The following is an 11,621-nucleotide window of genomic DNA, read 5'->3' as shown; positions in this document are numbered from 1 at the left end:
CATTTTCTGAGGGATTTTGCTCGAAAATAAAGCCGTGGGATAGTGTTCTAGAGGATTCCTCACACCAAGCGTGAGTTTGTTTTAACGCAGAGGTCTTTTGGTTTCTTTCTTTGAACTCCGCTGCACAGAAACATCACTCGAACCAATTAGGTCTTTATAGGTTTTGATTCCACTTTTAGAGACACTGTGATGACACTGACCAACATCCTAAGAAGGGCTGTTGGTGTCACGTCTACGCCATCAGTTATTTATGTCAAAAGACATAAATAGACAGAAGGTGAAGGGCAGTGCGGTGCTGCAAATAAGTTTACGTTTCCAGTTATCCCAATTTAACAAAACGGCTGCAGTTGCAAACCACCAAAGCCCTTCCAGGGACTTGGAAGGCGAGGGGCTTCGTTATCAACCTTGTTGTTGCAGGTTGTTTATTTATTTTAAGATAGTTAGATAAACGGATTTCCAGATCAGATCAGAACAAACAAACAAAAAAAACAATGGAAATGATTTACGGATTAATTAATAACGAAAGTGGTGTTTTTGTGTTTTTTTTTCAAATGTGTAAATAAAGTTCCGGTGTTGATAAAGTTCGATAAAAATCCAAGTGCTAATTATACATCATCTCCGTAGTCCGGAGAATTCCGTTTATTTGGTGTCACGGCACTGTCTGGATCAACAAACCGAGGACGGGAGGCAAAATAAACAGAGCGATGCGGGCCCTGGAAACAGGACGCAATTAAATCAACTGTTGCTCGAAAAAAGATTTATTTGTCGATATTTGACGAAGGAGCGAGGTGTCGGCTCATCGGCATGGTAACAAAGCAAACATCAACATTTCACGTCGCTCTTTGTTTTCGTTCGGCGGTTATTATGGGGGAACTAACGTTTAGGAGGAAAAAAAAAAAATTGTCGAGTTGTTTTGGGAAAAACAATCATTATCGGAGAAGGAGCGGGTCGCTACTTTCCATCGGAGTTTCACGACTTGTGAATTGTGAATTGTTTCCTTCCCTCCGTGTGGTCCTGAAAAACATTCGTGCCCTCTGGCTGCTCGAGAGCCACCAGGAGGAACTGTTATTATTATTATTGTCATTATTATTATTACTTGGGCTTGTTTTTGTGTGGTTTACATGGCAGCCAGAGCCAGAGAAAGCACCGAAGGCCAATGAATCCAAAAATAAGCATTTGTGACATCTGAAAAACGTCAGATCATTTACAAATATCATTATATCCACATGGTGTTTTTTGGTGGTGGTGGTGGTGGTGGTGGTGGTGGTGGCGGTGGGGGTTGAGTTGGGTTTGGCTTCACAAAAATAAGCGTTTCTGGGTCCAGAATGATCCCACACAGATCCCCGGTCCCAGGCGCACATCAGATGCTTTGCTTGGCCTCTGAATGTGTGCGGAGGAAGCGAGAGAAAAAAAGAAGGGAAGAAAAAGAGGGTGAGACAGAGGAAGAGAGAGAGCCCCGAGCCGCGGCGAAACAGGGGCCGCTGCCGCCGCCGTACTGTGTCTGGGGATTGTGGGGAGACGGGGCGGTTGTAGACGCTCGGTGTGGCCGAACGTTTATGAAAATGATTGCAAAAAAATGGCAAAATAAAGATGTCACAAACATTTCGCTCGAGGCTCGAGCCCCTCACCCCTCTCTCCCGCATCTCAGCTTACCCAGAGTGCACTGCTTCTGGCGTGTGTGTGTGTGTGTGTGTGTGTGTGTGTGTGTGTGAGTGTGTGTGTGTGTGTGTGTGTGTGTGTGTGTGTGTGCGTGTGTGCGTGTGTGCGTGTGTGTGTTATGCATGTTGCAAAAAAAGACATAGTAATGAGTTCCTATGAGTTGAGAGAAAAGGTCTCAAAGGTCCCCCAATTTGCACACTCTCTCCCTCTCTCTCTCTCTCCCGAGCTCCTGTTCAACCAGAAACAAGTGCAAGACGCTGTGAGGAATCAGAATGAAAATAAAAAAAGCGTTTTTTTTTTTACAATATGTTACTACTCATATGTTGTTTGTGCAATGTGTAAGTGCAATACAGCAACTTTGAACTAATTGAGTCAACATCAACAAATTTTTTTTTTTCAGTATTCTAATTCATTTTTAATTCATCGGTAGCTGCAGCAGTTTGAGGTTCCTGCAGTGGTTCATTTCCATTTCCCCCGTCGGACACAATCTATGTTGTTATATTCCGTGACCAACATCCCTCAAGTGCCGGGCTTATCGTAAGTCAGACGAGCTTAACCCCAAGCCGAGCTCTTTCAGCTGAAGTTTCTTTCTAATTAGCCGAGGCAATCTTGACTTTGTGCTGCTGAGAAGACCCGGGGACGTCGACGAGGGCGCCGGGAAGTTATTCACAAGGAGCCAGGGGATAATTGGCCGGCTTTTTTTCCGACGCGACCGTGTTGGAGCCCTGTACAATGTTCGAGGGGAGTCGGTGACAAAGCAATAAACAAATCGGCTTCCCCGCCAAGTCCTTCGCTGGGACGCTAAGCACTGCCGGCGCAGCGACGCGACCCAGGGTTCTCTTATTAATGGAAGTTCGGGTCCTCTTTTTACGAGAGGTGCCACAGAGGTTTATCTGCTGTTGGCGTAGCTCTCTAACGCTTGATTTGAAGGTATCCGCTTCCACCCTTTCACGGCACACCTGGGGCCAGTTAGAGCTGGCCCGCCGCCACGGCAAGCCAGTGTCAAGCAACTCCACTTCATTATGGAAAATGGAAGAAAATAAGTAGAGTGGGATATTAAAGGAAATATATCTACAGTTTCGTCACAAAAATCTAAAATCCTAGAGGTATTATTCGGAAAAACTTCGATTTAAAGGTCAAGTAAATGAAGATATGGGGGGGGACGCGGACTTAAGGTCAGAATCCAACTGTGAGGAGGAGAGGAAGTGTCCTCAAACGTCCCCTCGGTGAGGACAGTTTTGGGGGGGGGGGCTTGGTGTCAATGGCACTGAGTTACTTTGTCTGCTACAGGTGTGTATGTGTGTGTGTGTGTGTGTGTAGTTGTGTGTGTGTGTGTGTGTGTGTGTGTGTGTGTGTGTGTGTGTGTGTGTGTGTGTGTGTGTGTGTGAGCCCATCGCTCGACTGCAGTGAACTACAGCACGCCTTTTGTGTCGGTTGTCTCCGGCGTGGGGCAGCCACGCCAAATCCTGCCCGAGCAGGCGTGAGGAATTTGTTTTGTTTTCTGTGTGTGTGTGTGTGTGTGTGTGTGTGTGTGGTGTGTGTGTGTACAGTATGTGTATGTACGTGTGTGTGTGTGTCTGAGTGTGTGTAGTGATGGTCCTATTGACGGCGGCACCGCTATCTTCATTGCAACTGTAAGGAGCTGAGGGAGGCTATTGTATGGAACTGCCCTGTTTCTGAAAGGGTCCAAAAGTGTTTTAAATTAATTTTAATTTGGATCTCATTGTGGTCAAAAAGCTGTTTCCTAAATATCTATCATTTGTTACAACTACTAAATAACTATAACCTATAACTCATTTGGAATGTCAAGCTTTTTTTTATCCAGAGCAGGCTTCAATAAATAAGTTTAAATGAGCCCAAATAGGCAAAAGGAAACATCTGAAGATCTTCAATCATTATGACGCCCTGAACTGTCACTCTATCTATCTATCTATCTATCTATCTATCTATCTATCTATCTATCTATCTATCTATCTATCTATCTATCTATCTATCTATCTATCTATCTATCTATCATCCATCCATCTATCTATCTACACAATTCTATACTATCTATTCTTTCTGTCTTTCTTTCTTTACAGTCGTTGTCAGTTTCTTAATTAAACCACTTGGTCTTGGCACCGGATGATACGTTAACATCTCATTCACGGAATTCATTTTATTTCAGCTGCGTGGGGATATGGCGGAGTAAGGGCGGAGTACAGCGGGCCCCGTGTCGATGGGGTTGAGTGGTGGAAGGGGCGGGGCGCTAGATCACAGGTGAAGGCTCGCTGTTATCTTTCAAAACAAGTTGATGATTTGGCGGATGGAGAACGGGTGAAGGAAAATGAGGAACTCCGCGTGAATGGATAACGTTGACTGATGCCTGAATGGCGAGGGGGTTGTTTCCACAACTCCGCAGGAAATCCGATAAGCCTCGGCTCGGACAAATTACCTATCGACAGACGAATCTTCAATTGTTTTTAATTAAAGCGGGACATTCGTTGATGTACTGTAACAGTCTTTACTCCCATTTGAATTGGAGCAATTTTTGTCTCGTTTCGCACCCGGCGACGAGGGTCCGGTTCTTAAAGTTGCCCCGGAGTCAAGGTTATTGTGCGATGGAGCTGACGAGCTGAGAGTTTAGACAAACTCTTTGCCTCGTTTCCCATTATCTCCACCCGGTATCTCATGAGAGACGATATCCTCGGACACAATGCGGTCCTCAGCTAACACGCCTCCAACATCCAGGTTGGGCATTGTCTCGGCGATAATCGGGGCCTCCCGAGACACAGTTGCATTTACTCCTGACACCTCGGCCCATTGCGGACCTGTCACCTGTCTCTCCTCGCCCCTTGTAGAATTCCCCCCGTCTCTTTATGAGGAAGGGTGTGAAGCAGGTCTTTGTAGTGTAACGGAGACGTGCCCGCCGGTCTGGAGCTGTCTAGTGATCCTCCACCAAGCTAGACTGCACTCTATAGTATAATCCCCCAACTACCTGGAGGCAGGCTGAGGGATATCTTTCACCAGCCATGGCCCCAGGCGGCCAGTCAACTGGGCTGGAAGTCTAGAAAAGAGGGAGCGAGAGAAGCCCAACTATGTGCAAAAGCGCAAAGTTCATCCCCTTTGGCAGTCATGGACTGGATTTACATTCAATCCTTCCCCCAACAGTGCAAAGGGAAAGAACGATCTTTTGTTGGAAAATGAAGCTCTTCTCATTGTTGAGAGCCTGGATATTTACACCAGGCGTTATAGCCAGTTGATTCCAGACAGAGTTCACGTGATTTTTTTATGTAGGTCAACGTTTCTTGGGGGGATTTCCATTGGTGTCCAGTGGCCGTCCGTCAAAAGCGAATAACCTGATTAGTTGGTTACACAGGTGCACTGTACGTATATAGCTGTGCTGCATATAGAAGTCAGACCAGCATGATGCCTTTAACACTTGCAGCGAAAGCTTTGAGATTAAAGGGCTTTAAAGGGGGCAAATAAAAGCGAAAACCATCCTTATCAACTGACAACATGAAAGGCACGTAGAAAAAAATAAGTACAAATTGCCAGGGTATTCTGTGCCACAGTCAGGGTAATGTAGACCTTCTCAGGTCCACCAGCCGAGATTTCTGTGCCTTTTTAAAACCAGCTGAAGCTGATCTCCTTACGTTTCCATGACTGGCCAAAGATGGAAGCGGCGCCAAATATGGGTCAGACGGGGTTAAAAAGCGGCGTCATGCAAGAGGCGATGCAGATCCACAGGCAACAGCGGTGGAGCAGCAAAAAGGGCTAATTAAGAACCCCACTGTCCTTCAGGAAAGACACGCTGGGATAGCCAGGCCACAGATAAGGGACTGGGCGGATGGAGAGGGGGGAGGGTTGGAAGTTGGGGGACCTTTGAGACCTCTTCTCTCAACTCCAAGGAACTAATTACTATGTCTTTTTTGCAACATGCATAACACACACACACACACACACACACACACACCAGAAGCAATGCATTCTGGGTAAACTTAGAGGCTCTCTCACTCTCTCACTCACAGACACACACACACACACACACACACACACACACACACACACACAAACACACACACTAATATACATGACAGCAACATACTGTATTAGAAGTCTTGCCTCGGCGTTAATAATTCATGGGTGTGTGTGTGGCACTGCAGAGGACCAATGTCTCGGACGGTCGGCCCTAATGAAGCCGAGCGAGTCTTTTTTAGCACCAGCGCCAAAAACGTCATGAATAAACATCAGCGCGGCCAATTAAACCCAGCACTGGCAACCGGAGTTACCAGTAAACAAGCCGCATCCAGGAGTCTCTCCAGTCGGGGCTCCGAGGGACGGGAAGCGATCAGTGGAATAGTAATGGCAGGTTCTGTTTGCCACGCTGCAGACCCTGGAGACAGACACAGAGGGTAGGAGGGCGAGGAAGGAAGAGGAAGAGGGGAAAAGGAGAGATCTGCAAATGATTGGGGAGGGTGAGTGATTAAGGGAGGCAGAGGAAGAGAGGTTGTAGTACTCGTAGATGGAACAGTAATTAACTAAAACAGTAGGAAGCTGGACAATTAAATAGATAGCTAGACAGACAGACAGACAGACAGACAGACAGATAGATAGATAGATAGATAGAAAGATAGATAGATAGATAGATAGATAGATAGATAGATAGATAGATAGATAGATAGATATTACAAAATAATGCACTTAAAATAAATAATAAATTATATATAACATTTATAATTATATATAAAAACTATAAATATATTAAAAAAAAAATTTATAAACATAAATAAAAAGGAAAGAAAATTATAAAAGTATCAACAATACAGAGAAAGGTTTTGTGTAATATCAGGCAAAAAAATGAATGCAATAATACAATGAAAATAAGACAAGACAGCGTTATTGACTTTGTGTGCCTCAGGAGAGCGTTATCGGAAGAGAGAAAACTCTGTCAGTCTTAATTTAAAGTGTGCTATGCTCACGTTCCTACAGTAGTAGAAGAGTAGATGACTTGGAACTCCGAGATAGTTATGCAAGGTCCGGGATATGCATTTTCCTTACGTTGCCAATTATGAATGTTTTCCCCCGAACCGAAACACATCTAATCGGGTCCAATCCAAATTCATCTTGTGACCCATTTCTTCTCCGCAGCGTGTAACTGCAACCTGCACGCCCGGCGTTGCCGCTTTAACATGGAGCTGTACAAGCTGTCGGGGAGGAAGAGCGGAGGAGTCTGCCTCAACTGCCGCCACAACACGGCGGGACGCCACTGCCACTACTGCAAGGAGGGCTACTACCGAGACCTTTCCAAGCCCATCTCGCACAGGAAGGCCTGCAAAGGTACTGTCTGCACCTGACCTCATAACTTCTGTCGGACCGATTGCAATTATTTGAGCAGAGTGCAAACTTTTCGTGAAATAATCACAGTTACATTCCACCATGGTATGTTTCAATCCAATTGTCAGGAGAGTTTCCCAAGCGAGAGATAAAATGTGAATTTAGGTGAGTTTTACCATCTATTCTTCCTCTGATGGCTCTTCTGGAATTGGTAGCCATGTGTTATTATGCAATTATTACATGATATTATTATTACTCTATTATTACACTATTATTACTGTTATTATAATTACCATATTATTATTGCACTATTGCACAGTGGTATCAAATGAAAAAAGAAAAAGCAACAATTAGGTTGAGGTTGAAGCTATCTCGAAGGACCTTCATGAATTTGCTGCTGTTAAAATTGAATTGACATATACACATGACATACATACATTTGTAAAAATAGATTTAAAACAGCATCGGATTTCACGAAAGGTATTTTCCGTCACATTTAACTGTCGGATTAAAAATCAATTCCGCAAACACAAGATAAGGGATCCCCGGTGTTCGCTGTTTAAGCCCCCCATTCAAGAGTTTTAGATGAATTACAGGAAATTCACACACACACACACACACGCAAGCACACACACACACACACACACACACACACACACACACACACGCCACGAGTCCCTACATTCCTGGGCCCGTCTCGCCCCCATCTTTCTCTCTCTCTGTCAGCACAGATGAGTTTGGGGTCTGTTGGGATTGTGGAGGTTGGAGGGGTGAGGGTGAGGGGGTGGGGGTTAGGGGTGTTCTTGTATTGACAGTGAGTTATTTGGATTCATTTAGGGTGGGTGGGTGGGGGGGGGGGGGGGTGGCACTGACAGGACAAGCAAAACAAACAGACCCGAGGTGTGAAGTGATCCCCACCGCAGGTCAGAGGTGAAATAGAGAGAAAATGGGGTTGGTACAGGGACGACAGGAGGGATGGGATGGAGGGAGAGAAAGAGAGAGAGAGAGGGAGGTATAAGAGAAAAGCGGGAGATAAGTGAAGAGGCCAGGGAATTCACTTTCAGACTGGAACCTTATTTGGCAATCGGTACCTGTAATTTCCTACCAAGTTAGCAGCCGGTTGGCCAGATATCACGTCACTGTTCGAACAACACACACACAGACACACACACATACACACACACACGCGCACACACGCGCACACGGACACACACTCGAACTCAAAATTTAGATGAAGGACTCTTTTTTTTTTTAACTTTCTGGAACTGTAAAAAGCGCAGGCCCGGCAGCTTCGCTCCGGTGACCACTCCAAACCACAGTACCATGCTGCGGGAGTGCCAGACTGGGAGGTGACCAATGGGGACGGGGACGGGATGAAACAGAGGGATGGGATGACTCCTGAGGCCGTGGGCAGGAAGGAACGAGAGGAAGGGAAAAGAAGGGTAGATAAGGAGGAGGAGGGAGGAATCCACACACACACACACACACACACACACAGGTGCACTCACCGCTCGTCGTAGACCCTTTTGGGATGAATAGCGTGCCCTCAGCCCTCAGCATGGCCAATGAGGGTCAGAGAAAGAGAGGGTGGAGGATGGAAGGAGGGGGAAGGATGGGAGGGGTGATTGAGAAGAGAGAGGCGACGCTTCCTCACCTGCTCAATAGCTAGAGGGGGAGATAGCAGAAGCGGAATCCCTGTGCAAACAAGCCCGGAGATACCTCGGGCTGCACCTCTATGGACACACACATAATACCCTCATGTTGAGCACACACACACACACACACACACACACACACACACACACACACACACACACACACACACACACACACACACACACACACACACACACACACACACACACACACACATGCATGCGCGCGCGCGCGCTCACAATGCAGCACATACCTGGCCCGGTGTTTCAGATCGCTTACTTCCAAGGGCGGCATGTGGGGAAACACTAGCCGCTCGCTGACAGTCCTAAGCCGGCGCTTTTCCCACATCATTTCAGCAGGAAGTAAATAAACAAGCTGACCGATCAGTCAGGCTGACAGGAGGCATGTGTGTGAAATCAAACATCTGCCCAGGAATCCCGTGTTGGTTTAGAAGAGACGGCCCGCCGCCGAAAGACGGAGTTCTGTTTTCATTGATTTTATTTTCCGTTCCGCCTGCTTAGTTCTTTTCCCCTCTTACGCGACTGATATGTTTATTGGGGGGGGGACGTGATGTTTGTATGCGATGCGGTGTCCGAAGGGCTGCTCCGTCGTTGCGCTTCATGGTTCGCATTCGATATCTCCTCAGCGGCGCCGTGTTTTGCGTCGCGCGTTCTTGCGCGCCGCCGGTCGCGCCGCGGCCTCGACGGCCCGCGCGCCCATCCTCTGCGTGAAGCCCCCCTCGGGAGGCCCCGACTGGCCGCCATCCCTTCATCCGTCTCCTCGCCAGCGATATTGCTAAACTGACACTAACACCTCCCGTGGCTGTGGGCCCATTCCCCCTGTCGGCGCGGAATGCACAAACAGGCATTCATCATCGCGGCAGCGTCGTGTATCATTAACCCCTGCGCCGCGCGGGGTTGGGTGGTAGCGGAGGGGGATTTAACCTCTTTTTTTTCTCTCTCTCTCTCTCTCTCTCTCTTCTTCTTGTTTTCACATCCCGTCTCCTGTGTCCCAAGACTTGATTCTTTCAGCGTCCTATAACTCACTTGCTGGGGAGCAGGCGGGCGGAGCGGGGTGGGGGCAACCATTCAGTCCGATTTAATTACATTTACTTGACCTTGTAGAAAACATATACAGCTCGCTCAAAAATGCTTTTGTTCTGCGGCGCGCGGAGTTAAATATCGGAAGCCGCTCCGAAGGGTTGTGTTGATTTGTAGTTCAACACAGTGGAAAATAGCTGAGGTATACTGTACAGTATAGGAACAATTGAGATCCCACAATTGGCATGCAGCCCGCCAATATCTCGGTGCTGGACAGAAAAGGATAAAATTGGAATTGACCTTCTCGGCAAAACCGGAATGTGACAAAAAGCGAATTTCATAATTATTTATGTCAACACGGGGTCAAATGTTGGGAAAGCGGGAATTTTATGAGTGTGTCTTGATGAGACTGTGCTGTTAACTGGACACAGGGAGCCACATGGCAGTGTTGGTGACCTCGTCAGTTCCCAGTGCCACACATCAAACCCTTGCCTACCTGCTCCTCCTCCTCCACCCCGCATGCCTTCTCTCCGTCCCTCTCGGAGCGTCCGCTCCGCTTGGCGTCTCCGCGCTTGCTGAGGAAAACTTCTCTCGCAACATGCGAAGGTGAAAGCATCGCTGTCATCATAATGCCCTCTGCATTTCAGCAAATATATAGAGTTTCGGCATCTACAATGAATGTAATTATTCCGCTTTTTAAAGGCAAAACTCTGCCCAATAAAAAGCCTTTGACAGAATTGAGACGCGACGTGCCAACTAAGGGACATGAGGATGAGAACACAGCAGGGATGCGTTGTTGCGGCCATGACTCCTCAGGTCACACGCGGCCTCATGACGTCAGGGCTCCTGAGCTCGGAAACACAAAGTCACCTCACCTGGGGGGAGGGTTGTTCTGCTGGACCCATTCACATTCACTCCGGCCTCTCATCGGGCCAAACTATAAACACATTTCTTCATTGTTTCTAGAAAAATCGTCAGGTTACCGAAGCGGTTTTGTTCAATTTCATTCCTGAAATTTGCCAGAGTTGAGCTCCATCCCCGAGCAGCGTGACTAAATGCCAACACTGTTCTACACGACTCCTGCTGTGGTATTTCATGACATCACGACCAACTCTAAACACAGAATTTGCGGTAATTACCCCAAGCTGACAAATTATACGACGCATGGATCCTCTCTTTAGCCAATTAAAAGAGTCCCAAAAACTATACTTGGGCATGAACGGTGAAGGAGTTCACAGTAATGACGTTTCTTTTTTTTTATCACACCGCTCCACATACCTCACGCCGTCACGCGCCTCTCCCGTCGAGCTCTCTCAGGTTCGCCACATAGTAACTCAGGGTAATTCGACGAAATTCAAACCGCAGAACTAATTCTGGTCCGCGCCTCGCGTGGCCCGTGCGCCACGCCGAAGCGACCGGCAATTAAGGGGGTTTGGTTATTTATCGAGCTGAAACAGAGCGCCCTGGGCCCAGCGGCTCTTTCGGAGCGCATTCGCAAGCCTTCGGACGGCGCAGGGGAGGTTCCGGTAGAGTAGGGTTTGCTTTTGTACGGGAAACACAATATCGACCCCCCCCAGTTCGGTCCTCTCCCGCCCAGTGGAGGCCATTACCAGCGGCGGAGGCCTCGCAATGCAACGGGAACGGGTTGTTCCCAGTGGCCTTGGTTCACAACTTCACCCCTCATTGCGCAGTAGAGAAAACACAGAATATGGAGGGGGGCGGGGGGCGGGGGGCCTCCAACTCGCTCATTCCACTTTGACAGATTAATGTAAGAGCTGATATTAAACGGGGCGATAGCGGGCCGTCGAAAAGGCAAACAGATGTGATATCCGATCGTTGGTAATTCGCGGGGCAAGCGAGCGGCTCCCTGGGTGGTCTTTGAACCTGTTTGCCAGGGAGCTTTGACTGCGGAAAGCGGTTCCCGTGTCATTCGCTGATGGAATGCTCAGG

The 11,621-nt window shown here is 47.6% G+C and overlaps 1 protein-coding gene across 1 annotated transcript in view; it reads left to right on the top strand.

Annotated features, from left to right (window-relative positions):
* Positions 1-11,621, top strand: part of ntn1a (netrin 1a) — a gene marked incomplete at its 3' end in the record, with an annotated part of 62,957 nt that overhangs the window by 27,605 nt on the left and 23,731 nt on the right. The window contains exon 3 of the mRNA XM_079998581.1: positions 6,790-6,978. Coding sequence (XP_079854707.1) covers positions 6,790-6,978 — 189 coding nt within the window. The remainder of the gene's footprint in view (positions 1-6,789; positions 6,979-11,621) is intronic.

Source organism: Zeus faber (assembly GCF_960531495.2).
Source record: "Zeus faber genome assembly, chromosome: 4".
Classification (NCBI taxonomy): Eukaryota; Metazoa; Chordata; class Actinopteri; order Zeiformes; family Zeidae; genus Zeus; species Zeus faber.
This window is presented reverse-complemented; position numbering and strand designations above follow the sequence as displayed.